This window comes from Vitis vinifera, chromosome 18 (genome assembly GCF_030704535.1).
Source record: "Vitis vinifera cultivar Pinot Noir 40024 chromosome 18, ASM3070453v1".
Taxonomy (NCBI): Eukaryota; Viridiplantae; Streptophyta; class Magnoliopsida; order Vitales; family Vitaceae; genus Vitis; species Vitis vinifera.
Window position 1 is genome coordinate 2,268,110 of NC_081822.1, and position 14,280 is coordinate 2,282,389.

Here is a 14,280-nt window from a genome sequence, read left to right on the forward strand (position 1 = left end):
GTCCCCTTTTGTAAATTTAATTTTCCTTCCCATCCGGGCCATCTCATTGCAAGGATGAGAAATCTCTATTATTGTTTATAATTTTATATCTAATTTTAATTTTTTAAAATATAAATTTATTAATTTATTATATTTAACATAAATATATAAAATTTTATATACTAGTAATAATAATATAATTGGACAGGGAATTGTGGGATGATCCATTAGAGCAACTGGATTTAGACATATTATTTACTTTGGTCTTCAGAGTCAAAAAGTCTTTCTTAGCTTCTTGTTCAAGTTCAAAATTTTTCCTTTCTCTCCCGGAAATTCATGACAACCAAACAAATTTCCTCCACACACCATGTATTTCCAAAATAACGTTAAAAAAAAAAAAAACCTTTCAAATTTTTTTCTCATCAAATTTACTACATAACATCTAATATTATAGCCTATTTTCTCTCTCTAGAACAATGTTCCATTAACATATCATTCTCAGCCCTTTTCTCTTAAACCATCCATAAGCACCAAAGTAAAGATGTTAATATTCAGTGTTCAAAGATGTTGTGTAGGACTGCTGAACAGTTGACAATGTTCAAAGATGTAAAACCATCCATACAATTCCTAAGAAACATGTTGTGTACGACTGCTGAACAGTTGACAATGCAAGTATCCGTGGATATGGACACTGCTTGTAAATGGACACATACAGAGAATATAGGTGGGGTGTCGGTGGTGATGGTGGCTAAGTGGAGGAGACCACCTAACTTGTTATGGCTACAACTTTCAATATGGGGATCCAAATTTGAGCATGTTAATGGGAAAGGAATCTAAAAAAGTGACAGCACCAAGTTGCAGGGCCACATACACGAGAAATTTGTATCACAAACACATGGGCTAGAAGAGTTGCAGATGCTTCAAATGCTGCAAGGAAATCAAGCCTCAAAAGTAAAATTGCTCTTATTAGATACACTTGGAAATGGAGCAGCAGTTACTTGTGCCCACTTCTTGATCAACATGTAATGATCCATAGTTTGAACATATCCACATTCCACCATAACAAATCACTCTCAGCTCTCTTATCTTTTCTAGATTGGGGAAGAGGGCTGACACAATTTTCCACAAAACCACAAGGGAAAGTCATGACTGCTAAGGTAAGGTAAGGCAAGGTAAGGTAAGGTGAGGCGGAGGGTACTCCAGCAAACAACCTCTCATCCAAGACCTATCTATAAGCAAACACAAAAATGCAACGAAAGCCGAAAGGGGGGAAAGCCCAACAGAATATACAAAAGAATAGCACAAATGGAGGGTGAGATGGTGCATTAATGCATTTTGCTAGCAACACTGGTTAGTCGAAGCTTGATGAGCGGCTCCACCTGCCTTGCAAGTAGTCCTCTAACGAGACACTTTGCTCAATGCTACTCATGGAGAGTGAATCTTCCTCAACATCAAGTAAAGCAAGGTTAAGATGGGACTGGAGATTTGAATGGGGAAAAGCTTCATCATCTGGCGTGTCAGACCCTTCACAAGCGTTGACTTGCAACCTTGCCCATTTGGTTGCCTCCGCGTCACCTTGGAGGAGCTTTAAGACCTGTTCTCAGAACAAGGGTCTGTTAGGAGTGTTTCATATATTAATTGTGGGCTCATGCTAGTATTATTAGGTACTCATGGATAGTTGATTACAGAACAAAATTGAAGGAAATACATTCAACATCGATGGGATTCATTTTCTTTCCATTACTTGTTTGTAATAAAATTCTGAAAAAATTTGAAGGAAAATGCAAGGGAAAGAATACAAAAAAAAAAAAAAAGTAGAAGAAAAATAAAAAATAGATTAAAAGTAAATAAATTATTTTAACTTGCTACTTCAAATTTATTTTATTTATTTTAATTCATTGATATAAATATTAAATAATTTTAAAATACATAAATTCTTAATTAGTTTTAATTTTGATTTTCTTTGATATTTTTCATAGAAATTGAGAAAATCATAACCAAACATAACCTAAAATAAATTAGAGGAGACTTACAAGGCTCATTTGTGGCCGAGCTCTTGGCGCACGTCTGATACAGAGAATAGCAGCCCATACCATCCTCTCCATCTGGCTGGAGTCATAGTTACTGCCCAAGCTTGGGTCCAATAATTCAGAAACCTTCCCACCATATAGAATTGGCTTTGCCTGGAAATTAATTTCCTTTTATGAAACTAGATCAAGAGGTAAATTCAGTACTGAATAAATTGTATGAGTTCCATGGACATACCCACATAACCAGGCTCTCTTGACCTTTTGGATAATCACTGCTGATCGGTTTTCTTCCCGAAAGAAGCTCAAGGAGGACAACACCAAATGCGTAGACATCTATCTTCTCATTTACTTTGCCATACATGAAGTATTCAGGAGCCATGTAACTGCAGAGAAAATAAATGTTCTGAACTTTCTCAATGACAAGTAATAACTTTTTTACTCAAGATTTTAAAGCCATAATTCAAAATAGTGGGGTTTATTGATCTTCTGAAAAATGACAAGAATGTGGGACATAGAAGTTATAGCTACTAGAGAAGAAGCACAAACCCGAAGGTGCCAGCAACATCAGAGCAGGTTATATGTGATGAGGAAGTTGAGGCCCATTTAGCTAGTCCAAAATCAGAGAGCTGAAAAGAAAAAGAAAGGATATTGGTATATTACAGAGTCAGTGAAGACTTCAAGAAAGAAAAAAAAAATCATCAGATCCAATAAACTATATGGTAAAAATACAGTACCTGTGGCTCAAAATCATCTGCTAATAGTATATTTGATGATTTTACATCCCCGTGGATCACGGCTTGAGCGCTGCCACAGTGCAGATAATCCAGTGCCTCAGCTACACCCACAGCAACCTTGTATCTCTCACTCCAACCAAATGCAAAAAGATCCTTTTTATTACCTGATTCAATAAAGAACCAACAAGAAACATATCGCTAATTAAGAACACAACTGTCTTCAATTTCAATTTAATATCTAAAAAAAGAAAAGTTTTTGTGTAACTCTGGTACCATAAAGGTTCTCCTCCAGGCTTCCTCTTGATAAGAAATCATAAACCAGGAGAAGATTATTGTTCTCAAAACAGAAGCCCAAAAGGGAAATGATGTTCTTGTGATGCAAGGTAGAAATAATCTCAATTTCCAAGAGGAACTCTTTCAATATATCATCAGATTGCTTCAAGATTTTCACTGCCAATTCCTTGCCATCAGAAAGACAACCTCTATATACCCGACTGCTTCCACCTTTTCCAATCAAATTCTCTGAAATGACAGAAAACTGATTATTTTAACTAACATTCTATGAGGACTTAATGGTGTAATTGATTAGACACCACAGTTAGTGGAAGAAAACAAACCAGGCATGAAATTTGATGTTGCCGAGAAGAGTTCTTGAAACTTGAACAGTCTACAAGTTGCTGAGTACTTCTCATGAAGACCCTCCAATTCTTTAGCCAGCTTTGTTGAACTGCGGCTGGGAGAAGGTGGAGCAGATGCATTCACAGTTCCTACTGGAACAATTGCACCACTTTCACCATCTAAATTGGTAGATAGGTCTTCATCCCCATCACAACTACTTTCTATATTATCCAAACTGGCTGCAGATGGAAAGTTCCTACTGGGCAACCTCATTGCCCACTGAACCACAGAGATCTGCCGCACTGAGGATTTGGTAGAAGTTTGCCGGTCTGGTAAAATGGCCCGGCGGAGGAGCGGCCAACCAGGTCTCAGTTCAGGCAATTCTCTGATCAACAGAGAGATTGAACTCGATGATGCCTCTAGCTTCTGAACAGGCACAATAGCCAGTGAATCATCTTCATGATGGCTGTCACCAGAAGATCCTTCTATGGATTGACTACATGAATTCTCAGGCATAGCAGAGAGTGGGGCACAAATGGAACAAATTTGTTTTGGCTCACTCTCCTTACAATCTGTACCACCATTAACCAGCCCCAACTCCAAACTCTGGCAAGCACTTGGATCACAGATGGTTGATGGCTCCTCATTTACCTTGCCATGATTTAATGCCTTTGATTTCTTACTCACTGACTGCTGAATTCCACCGAGCAAACCATTCCGGCGATGTTCCTCTTTTTCTGCAACAAGTATACAAGCAATATTAGAATTTGACTACAAGTATAAACTATTCATGCACAAAACTCCAACCTAAGAACTGACACCTTGTGAATCAACAGTAGTTCTCATAGAAGCTTCTCTCTGGAACACAACTTTCCCATTGTTCACAGCAAGAACTGAACAATCCTTTGGTAGTTTCTTTGCACAGTACTTTGCAACCGCGGCGGATGACCTGATTGCATGATGGTTCCGAGCTGTTCCTACTATAACCTTACTAGCAACATAAGATTTCACCTCCCTGACCAGAATTTTCCCGATAGATGAACCTCTGCAGATCTTTAGCTTGAGATCCACCTGCAACAATTCCACCAAAAAGACTCAATTCTTTCAGCTCTCTGTTTGTTTCCGAGAAATGTTGGGAAAATGGGAAAAAAACTTTAAACCTTTGAATCTAAATTCAACAAAAACTTCCACTGGCTGAACCTAATTCAACCAGTTGGTCCAATTTAGTTTAATTTGTTCATTTTAAAGAAACCATGACAACAAACGAAAAAACTCAAAATTCCATTTCTCTTCATTCTCTCTGTTTTCTCTGCTACCAAACAGAGTACAGATGCTGAATAAGAAAAAAAACAAATAAAAACCCGAGGAAAGAGAATCAAAGAACAGAAAAACAGAAAACAAGCAGAAACACCGACCTGTTTCAAGTTGCAGAAACCTTCATATACAGCGAAAGAAGCGACGATTTCCCATCTCGATCCACAATTTCTACATACACCCATTTCTCCAAATCAGACAAACTTCACTTCAACCCATCAAAACCTCCCAAAAGAACAGAAAGCAAGAACACCCACAAAATGAAACACAAAAAAAATAAAAATAAATAAATAAATTCGTACTCAAACCATACTTACCATTGTGACCAAGAACATGCAGAGCAATCACACGGTCACCCGGCTGAGCCACTTTCACCAGAGCCCAAGTCAGCAACTCTCTACTCTGCGAGTCCAACTTCACTCCGACCACCACCGTCCCACCGCCGGACTTCTCCACTTCTCCGGAAGACCCACCTGGTATCATCTTCATCTTCCTGGTCAGTTTCCAGCGCTGCTTCCCTCTGATTCCTGCTACCTCACAGTGCTCCGGCCGGTCATCCGTTAATATATAGCTAATCTTAGAGATCAGCTTTAACCGTCGTTGGTTTGCTTTTCAAGTCGCACACCAGACCAGAAAGTGAAGTGCGGCGTGTTACCCTACGGGCGGTCCTACTTTACTTGATATGACCCATCACAAAAGGTCAGTGATGCCATAATGTGAAATATGAACGGTGATGAATGAGGTCACAAGGGCCCACAGTCGAGCGACATCAGACCTAAAATCACGATCAAAGACGTCGTTGAGGAAATCAGGTGATCACCATATCACCGTACAGTAGAACTCCATTTATCGAATCACCTACGAGTCATCGAATATCACATACCATGGAGCGTGTCATGCACGCAGTAAGATAAAACTTTAGAACCTTTAAGTTGAAAAACTCTCCCACATCAAAACATTTTCCCTCTCGCCAACCCTTTAATTCCAATGGTCTTCGCTTTTGGTAAGAAATATTTTTTTAGCGATTTGACTACTAATATTTGTTTATTTATTTATTAATCTGAATGCTTTGGAGAGAATAAGGTACAAAAGTTTGATTCATCGGAAAAAAAGTTATGGCCTTTATTCTTTAATTAATCACATTAAGATGATTGCCCCAAATTGGTGTACTTTTTTCTCACTTGGCCCAATTCAATAATGGGGGAGTTGGGTTAATGTTAAATTAATTTTATTGTTCAAAATTAATGTGCTTTTTGGGTTTTTTTTAGTAAAAATGTCCCATTTTAAACCACATTTATAAAATTAAGAAAAGTTCGTGTATATATATATATATAGAGTATAAAAAACTTTATCTCATATAGGATATTAAAAAATTAATGGATAAATCTCTCATCTTATGGATAAGTCTCTCCCATCTCCAACTATAAAAATAATAATGATAATGAGAAAATTATTATTATTATTATTATCTTGTTGGTAAAACCTCTCGATAAATTTTTTTTTGCTAAAATTAAGGAACTAAATCCCTTAAATTAAGCAACTAAAATTGAGAAATTTGAAATTTGAAATTCAAATTCCCTATCTTTATTTATAAATAAAAAGAAAATTCAAGGCAAAAGAACTAATACACTTAAGGAATAAACTCCTTGTAACTCTCGAAATCAATAAAATGTCATCATCGTCTTCCAAAGTGTGATCAAGATAAAAGAATCAAAGGGAAAATATTATTTATTAGAAAGAATATTATTTCTAATATTTTACCCGTGATATTCTTAAATTTAATAAATCATTTGTTTGCGTTATTTTTCCTATTTTATTTTGCTAATTTTTGTAGGATAAAATTTTATGAAATTTGTACGTACACTCCTCGTGCAAATACAATATAAAATATTTGTTTTGTTTCATAAGAGATATTTATTTGTTTGATGTCGTAATATTGTGAAACATAATGATGTTATATTTATATGAAAGGGGTGATATCTCATTTTAGATAAATGAAAAAGTTTATGATATTATATATAAGTATGAATTATTTTCAATCATATAAACATATTTTAAAACTGTGAGAGAATTTTTTGATTCAAAACAAACAATAAGTAAACCGTTTAATACGAATTATTACAAACTTAAATTTATTAATCATAATTGATAATGTTCTATGAAATCCATTAAATCATACCATGGAAAACATATATTTGGTTTTAATGTAGATGTAAAAATAGTAGGAGTCATTGAAGAGGAGGGTGGTGGACCGTGGAGGGCACCGACCCAATACTCGTGACTGCGCTCAACTCTAAGCTACCACGCTCCGCCAGCATGTACACCATCTCACGTGACTCTCAACCCACTGTACGACACGTGGCACCATTATTTTTTATGACGGCTACTGAACACGTGCTTGACAAGCTGACGTCCACGTGCCCACTAAGGAAGTGGAGACCCCCATTTTGCTAATTCCACTGAAAGCAGCACCCAAGGGCCAAGACTGTACACAGTCTTTAGCTGCTATGGAAATAGAGTATTCGGAGCAGAGTAAAAACAAACAAGAGGAACCGCAAAATTACGGGAGGGTAGGGCCATTGATCTTTGATGGGTGACTTTGCATGTGATGAGTTAGACACGAGTGGGCCCCAACGCTGGTCCACTGTGGTCCACCACTTTCCCGTTGTAGCTGATCCCACCACCACCACCTCCTCCGTTATAATTTAAAATAAAATAAATAAATTTTTTATGATTTGTCGGTCAGTCAAAAGCACGGCGTTTTCACGTGTCCAGAAGCCAATATCTACACAGAAATAAAGGAGCGTCCACATCTCCACGCGCCTTTAGCGCGTGCTACACACGTGAATTGGATTTGAGATGCCATTCATATTATTAAATTAGAAATGAACTTGAGTGGTAAAGTGGTTTAGAGCTTATTATTTTATTATTTAGGGAATCATTTGAATAAATTGTTGGTTTTATTATTTTTTTATATATTATTATATTTTAAAAAATAATGGGTTTTGAATAAAAATATATCATAATTAGTCATTGATAAAAACTTCCCCAGTTGATTATTCTTTTATTTGTTTCATCATTTGTTGGTTTTATTTTAAGAATAATTTAGAAAAAAAATCAATATAATATACAAGATTTCATCATCAATTTTTGAAACATTCATAAAATTTTTATTAATTTTCCTTTTTCAAATGTGAAAAAAAAATCCTCAAACTTAGGATAGCATAAACAAAAGTGTACCAAGCAATGAAGCAATGTTTGGCCAGCTATTCGCAAGGGGGGTATGCATTTGTGTACGGATGACCCACAAACACACAACCATCTTCATCTAAGATATTTGTGGATCGCATCCCCCACTACAACTACTTCCATGCTATATGGGGGATGTGTACAAAGCATATGCACATAAAAATAACAATAATAATAATAATGTTTTGATTTAATTATTAAAAAAACAAATATAAAAAAGTGTATGGAAAATGTTAAATATATGGTTGTTGCAATTGAGTAGGTCATGGTGGGACTACTATAAACTTACACTTTACAAGTGTGCCATGTGGGTGGGGAAATTAGTTTACCCCAAATGGTGGAATCCCACTGCCAATGGTGGGTTTTTTTTTTTTTTTTTAAAAAAAATTGATTTTAATTATGGGTGACAAAAATAAAATAAAAATAAAGGGAATTGAATAAGTGAAGGATTTAATAAATGGTCCAAAAACAAATGGTGTATAAAATACTTTTGGAACCCATTAAAAATCTATCAAAAGTTTATGCTTTTTTGTATTTTACCTTCAACTGTTATAATTTCTATCACAATTTCATCAAAGCTGAATGGTCCCCACCAGCTCTATTTTCTTGTTGTTTCCCGGGAAAAGTTGAGAGTTTGGGAAACATTGATTAAAAATAAAGCGAAATCACATGAATGATCCCCTAAAACAAGCCTCAGAACATGTCAAAGATACAGCTCTCTCACTGCTCCCAATAAATATGATTTCTATCCTCATATTTCTCCCAAGAAAGGGAAGGAAAGGAAAGGAAAAAAAAAAAGTTAGTTATTTGAGCGGTTGGGTGTAATAATAATTGCTTAGATTTCCGAGTTAAGAGTTGAAAACTTGGAAGATGGTGTTTGGGGGCCAGAAAAAACGACACATTAACCAAGAAAAACAACAGTGGCGGCAATGACAAACCAAACTCCTCACCTTTTCCCGCCATTCCTTCAACTAACTCTCAAGCAATTTAACTGACAGAAAAGGATACACTAACCCATCGGTTTGGTCGGCTAACTTTAAATTACCACCCACTTCTCAACCTAAGTTTGTTGCTTGATTATATTATTTTTTAAAGATTTTCATATGATATGAAAATGAATTGTTGTTAGTAATTGAAAAAAAATTGGTTCAATTCAAAATATTTTTAATAAAAATATTTTATTTTAAAACGTTTTTTTATTTTATATAATCACTTATCAAGTGTTTTTTTCAATTTTTTAAAAATACTTTCTAAATTTTGTTAAACATTTTTCAAAGATATTTTTAATACTAAAATTATTTTCTAAAAGTATTATCAAGTTTGACTTTTATTTCATTTATTTCGATCCAAATCCTAAATTTGATACGAGTGTTGTAATTTCATAAATTATTTAAATTTTCAATAAAGAATGCGATACGCAACCATAATTAGTAAATTTAATAATGCGAGTTTGAACTAAATCATTATTCTTGTCAAATATGCCTCATAAAATTCAATAATTAATGAAGCAACCATGGCGGGGTTAATATACGAGACCCATGACCTATCAAAATGCCAAAATTGATACAAAATCAATACATTGGTCGACACGTGCAATCGAATCAAAGATAAGAAGGTGACAATGCATTGGTTAGTTGAAGGTCACATTTAAATCCATTATTGGCCCACATAAGTACCTACCTTCTCTTTCTCCATACATGTGAATTATATGGATATTCCTAATGAAGTAGGTCACTCCATTAATGGTTTCAATGAAGGAGCCATTATTTGGGGTCAGGGGTCATGGTTGGGGGCCTACGAAGAGGTGGGCTGTAATGGGCTTGAGGCATAAGGGCTATGTGAAATTAAGTGGGTTGCATGGGCTTGAGACATGAGGCCCAAATGATTTGGGAGGATTCAATAGACAATAATCACCACAAATTTTTGGAGTAAATTACAGAAGTAGCCATGGACAAGTGTTGCATGGTTAGAGCGAGTGTATCCCTGTCAACGGTACTCGAAGGACAAGGAATGGCCTTTTCATTAGGCAACCTTTTTCTATGAATTCTCCCTTTTCAATTTTCAATGCCTTTTTCGTTTTTTAATGCTAATCCACGAAAAGGGTTCTTTCTTTTCCCGACTCCAATCCCCAAACCCTGACTCCATCATCCTTTCTGGGTAAGTTCCACGCATAATTTTCTTGAAATGATCCTGTTGAAAAGGAGATTTGTTTTCATGGTTGATGCTTGGGGTTGTTGTTTAATCCTGTTCGTGATGTTTGCTTTCTAAATTTTAGTTGAATTCTGGTTTTGGTTTCATCTAAGATTGGATCTTGGATTTGCTGTGATTGCTTTAGGAGATTTTGTTGTAATTCTTGAGAGGATCTCAGTGTGATATGGTGCTGAATTCTAATTTAAATTCAATGGGGATTTGAGAATTTGCATGTTCTTGGTATAAGATGAAGAAAAGGATTAGCATATCGATGGTAACAAACTGGATGAACATATTAGGTTTCTTGGTGAAGGAATGCCATATTGTTCATTCCTAAACTAACCCAGAGTCATATGCATATCTTCCTCCATAAGGTTTTGAAGATATCCTCTGAATTCAAGGAGCATTAAAAGATATATCCTCCTTCCTGGGTTTTCAATTGAAAGAGCTCTTAAATGATCAAATATCTTTTAATCCCATATTCTCTCCTTTTTTTTTCCTCCTCCTTGGGCTGCTAGGAAGCCTTTGTTCTTTTGCTTCATGTGGTATTCTAATATTGCTTATGTCAGTTTATTTCCAAAAACCAACAGGAAATCAGTTCCAGTGTTGTCAAGGGGAAGAGGATCCATTCTCTTACTTGAATTAAAGATATCATATGAAAAAATATAAAAATATTTACAACTTTGCATCATTGCAAACATTATAATTCCTCTTGGTTGATTTGGAATTTTGATCTCTTCACAATGAGCAGCCGCCCTTTCTGCATTCCATATTGTATCTTTGGTGAGGTCTGGCAATCATCATAGTTTTCTCATCCAACGGTGTTGTTGTTAATTTTGATATAAGTTGATTTCAAGACATCATTAAATCATGAACATCCCAGTTGATAATTTTTTTATTATTTTATCTTATTTTATTTTATTTACAGACACTACAAATATCTTCTTCTTCTCATCTTTCCCTTTTATTTTATTTTATTTTTCTTTTCTGTTTTTAATATTAAAAACATTCAATTCTTTGATTCTGTTTGAAAGAACTGTATTCTCAACTAATATGAGACAGTGGGTGGGAAAGGTGGTTGTAAACATCAATTAATTGCAGCATCATTCTACTATACAATATTCTGATGCTGAGTTTTTGATGGTCATAAGGGAAGATACATAGTAATAACAGCTTCTGAAACCACTCATTGTAGACACCTTATTTTCGAAGCTATTAGCTATGCATCTTTTCGTCTTCTGCATCTGTTCTTACACTGGAATGCCGCCCCTTCAGCCCCTATATTTGTAGCATGATATTTCATCACTATATTTCACCATCCATTCATGGCTTTTTCCATCAACCTCTTATTGAATATATGTGGGGAATCTTTTTCTCTTTTGCTGTGGTTTGGAGGGTTGTGAAAACGCTTGATGTTACCATTCTATTGCAGATACTGACATACCCTGTTGTTCTTCAATATCGTGGTGTATGATATTCAAATTAATCAGGAGCTTTCAAGTTTTCATAGTATCAGTGTCATCCTAAAAACAGATGTTGATAAAATCATGCAACTTTATCATCATCCCTACTCATTGGACAGCCAGAAAGTGAGGCTTACTTTGGAAGAAAATGGCATTGATTACACATCATACCGTGTCAATCCTATCACGGGCAAGAACATGGAACCTTCATTCTTCAGGCTGAATCCAAGTGCCAAACTTCCTGTTTTTCAGAATGGTTCCCATATCATCTTCGACACGATTGACATAATGCAGTACGTCTCATCCTTTACTAATCATTTTTCTATGCTAATTCTGGAAGATTTGAGGGGTGTTTGGAAACAATTTAAAATTTGAATATTCATGATGGCTAAAGAAATTTTAAAGATAACCGGTAAATGAATAAATAAACAAATAAAGATGAATGCCTTGAGTACCTTCAACTGATATCTCCCTGTCTTTTGATCTCTTTTAACCTATCCGTCACAAACCAATCTGAAAGGAAGGAGAAAAACAATTCCCATTTTTGAAAGGGATTTGTTGGTTGTGACAGAAGGCATTCATCCTTGAATTGTTTTCCAAATACACCCATATTGAATATGAGAGAAAACTTTAAGATAGTGTACAAAAATTACAGGTACATAGAGAGAATCGCAGTTTTCACTTTGGGCAGTGAAAATGTCACCCTTAGCAGCCAAGAAGTTATTGAATGGATGCAGAGGATACAAGCATGGGATCCCAAGTATTTTACTCTCTTCCACATCCCTGAAAAATACCGGTTCACCGTTTCAAAATTCATAAGGCGGGTTGTGATTGCTAGGATGGCCGAGTCTCCTGATCTGGCAGGTTCCTACCATCTTAAGCTAGATGAGGTATATGAGACAGAAGACAAGTTGAGAGACCCGGATGTTTTGAAACAGAGCAAGGAACAACTAGCTGAAATTCTTGATGAAGTGGAAAGAAAGCTGAATGAATCAACATACCTAGCAGGGGATGAATTTACCATGGCAGATGTTATGCTCATTCCAGTGCTGGCCCGAATAGTGCTCTTGGATTTAGAAGAAGAGTATATTTGTAGCAGGCCAAATATTGCTGAATACTGGAATCTGGTGCAGCAGAGGCCTAGTTATAAGAAGGTGATTGGTAACTACTTCAGCGGCTGGAGAAAGTACAAAACACTGCTAAAAACCTGGTGTTTTGTTCGTGTAAGAAGTATGCTGAAGAGATATTGATGAAGAACCCAGCAAAGTTGGTTGGAAATTGGGAAAGGCCGAATAACTGTAGATCAAATAAGTTTATGAGTTCCATGGTGTATATTATCGTGCTGTAAAAGAAACTTTTCATTTCTTCCTCTATTTTTGATTGAGGAGAGGGTTTGAAAATGTATTCAGATTGGTTACTATTTTGAAAATAGAAAAAGGCACATTCTTGAGGATTTTAGGGTGTAATTGGAACTAAATATGTGCAGGGACACCAACAACAAAAAGTTAGTGAAGATTTTTCTGTGCTATGATTTTGAACTGTAAACTTCTCTCCAAAACATATGCCCTCATGATTATTCTGTGAATTGAGGAATTATGTGAACTGGGTTCTTAACCTCAATGTAAGAATTATGTGAACTAGGTTATTAACCTGCTAATCCGGGAAGGCCAGACACTACTTTGCCAAGGTCCCAAAATTCACAGAAATGAAGGGTTATTTTGCCACTGTTGTGTCTTCCTTAAATGTGATGAGGAGAGATGGAATGGTGGCTCTAGGAACAATTTCCACACCTAATAGTAGAATGGTATCCGCATTTGCTGCAAAATGTGTGGAGGGCAAAATTCTACAGATTGATGATTGAGAACTTGAAACCTGAAAAAATGTAAATGCTGATACAAGATGTTCTGAAATTCTCCCATGTAAGCAGGCTGTTTGGATGATTGGTAATATATGAACTATATCTGAATGACATGTACTGATATGCCATTTTACAACCGCTTTTAATATATTCTCCTTTTTACTTATCAAATAAATTGTACAGACATTCCACATACAAGTAAATACTACTACGCATTTCCAATCAAAATTAAAACATTGATCATCTAATGTTGCAACCCGTTGCATGTGATACTGATCAGAATCGACCAAAATACATAATAAGCCAAAATGCTTAGTTGAACACCCAAATCTGTTTTCTTGATGTAGAGTTAGTTGACGGGCCAGCCTATGCTGGTGAAAAATGCTCTTGCAGGCCTAACAGGAGATCAAAATATCAAAATACCAATACCAAGATGGTCTAAGGTGATGTTTGTTTTTTTTGTTGAATAAAAAAAAACCAAAATATTTGGCTTTTGCCATATCAATCAATAAAACTAAATCGAACCTATTGATAACAAGTTCACTTTAGTTATGTTGATTGATATAACAGATTATTTTTCATGGAATATAAAAAATAAAACATTTTAATTTTTTCTATTCAAACAAAAAACAAACATCACTTAAATATTATGATATTGTTGCATGGTCTTTTAATGTAATGTTTACACATCACAAATGTAGAGCCAAATTTGGTCAAAACCAGTCTTTAACTTCAAAAGCCTTTTGTGTCATAAGTGCATACCATGGAGTAATTGTTACTTGGATCAGGATTCCACACTAGCCATTAAGCCCAATGCATCTTATACACAACAAAGCATTATCAAG

At 35.5% G+C, this 14,280-nt stretch overlaps 2 protein-coding genes across 3 annotated transcripts; one reads left to right on the forward strand and one right to left on the reverse strand.

Moving 5' to 3' along the window:
* Nucleotides 1-917: 917 nt before the first annotated feature.
* LOC100267665 (protein kinase STUNTED) lies at nucleotides 918-5,338 on the reverse strand. The gene is given in 12 exon segments (XM_010665858.3): nucleotides 918-1,362; nucleotides 1,364-1,573; nucleotides 2,013-2,162; nucleotides 2,245-2,392; nucleotides 2,556-2,635; nucleotides 2,744-2,907; nucleotides 3,017-3,265; nucleotides 3,361-4,098; nucleotides 4,183-4,432; nucleotides 4,777-4,811; nucleotides 4,814-4,846; nucleotides 4,993-5,338. Coding segments are annotated over 12 exon segments (2,274 nt in total). The 5' UTR covers nucleotides 5,165-5,338; the 3' UTR covers nucleotides 918-1,317.
* Nucleotides 5,339-9,928: 4,590 nt separating this feature from the next.
* On the forward strand, nucleotides 9,929-13,030 carry LOC100242138 (glutathione S-transferase TCHQD). 2 transcript variants are annotated; one of them, XM_002285847.4, is made up of 3 exons: nucleotides 9,929-10,081; nucleotides 11,547-11,870; nucleotides 12,233-13,030. In XM_002285847.4, the coding sequence occupies exons 2-3, from the start codon at nucleotides 11,662-11,664 to the stop codon at nucleotides 12,825-12,827; spliced, it is 804 nt and encodes a 267-aa protein (XP_002285883.1). In that variant the 5' UTR covers nucleotides 9,929-10,081; nucleotides 11,547-11,661; the 3' UTR covers nucleotides 12,828-13,030. The 2 variants fall into 2 exon arrangements, with proteins under 2 accessions (XP_002285883.1, XP_010664161.1); XM_010665859.3 differs by having other exon boundaries at nucleotides 11,605-11,870.
* Nucleotides 13,031-14,280: the final 1,250 nt, after the last annotated feature.

What these genes read in the sequence shown, in the direction of transcription:
- LOC100242138 (XM_002285847.4), top strand. Translation starts at nt 11,662, where the DNA reads ATGCAACTTTATCATCATCCCTACTCATTGGACAGCCAGAAAGTGAGG. An exon ending in GACACGATTGACATAATGCA is followed by an intron (nt 11,871 to 12,232) that starts GTACGTCTCATC and finishes CAAAAATTACAG; the next exon opens with GTACATAGAGAGAATCGCAG.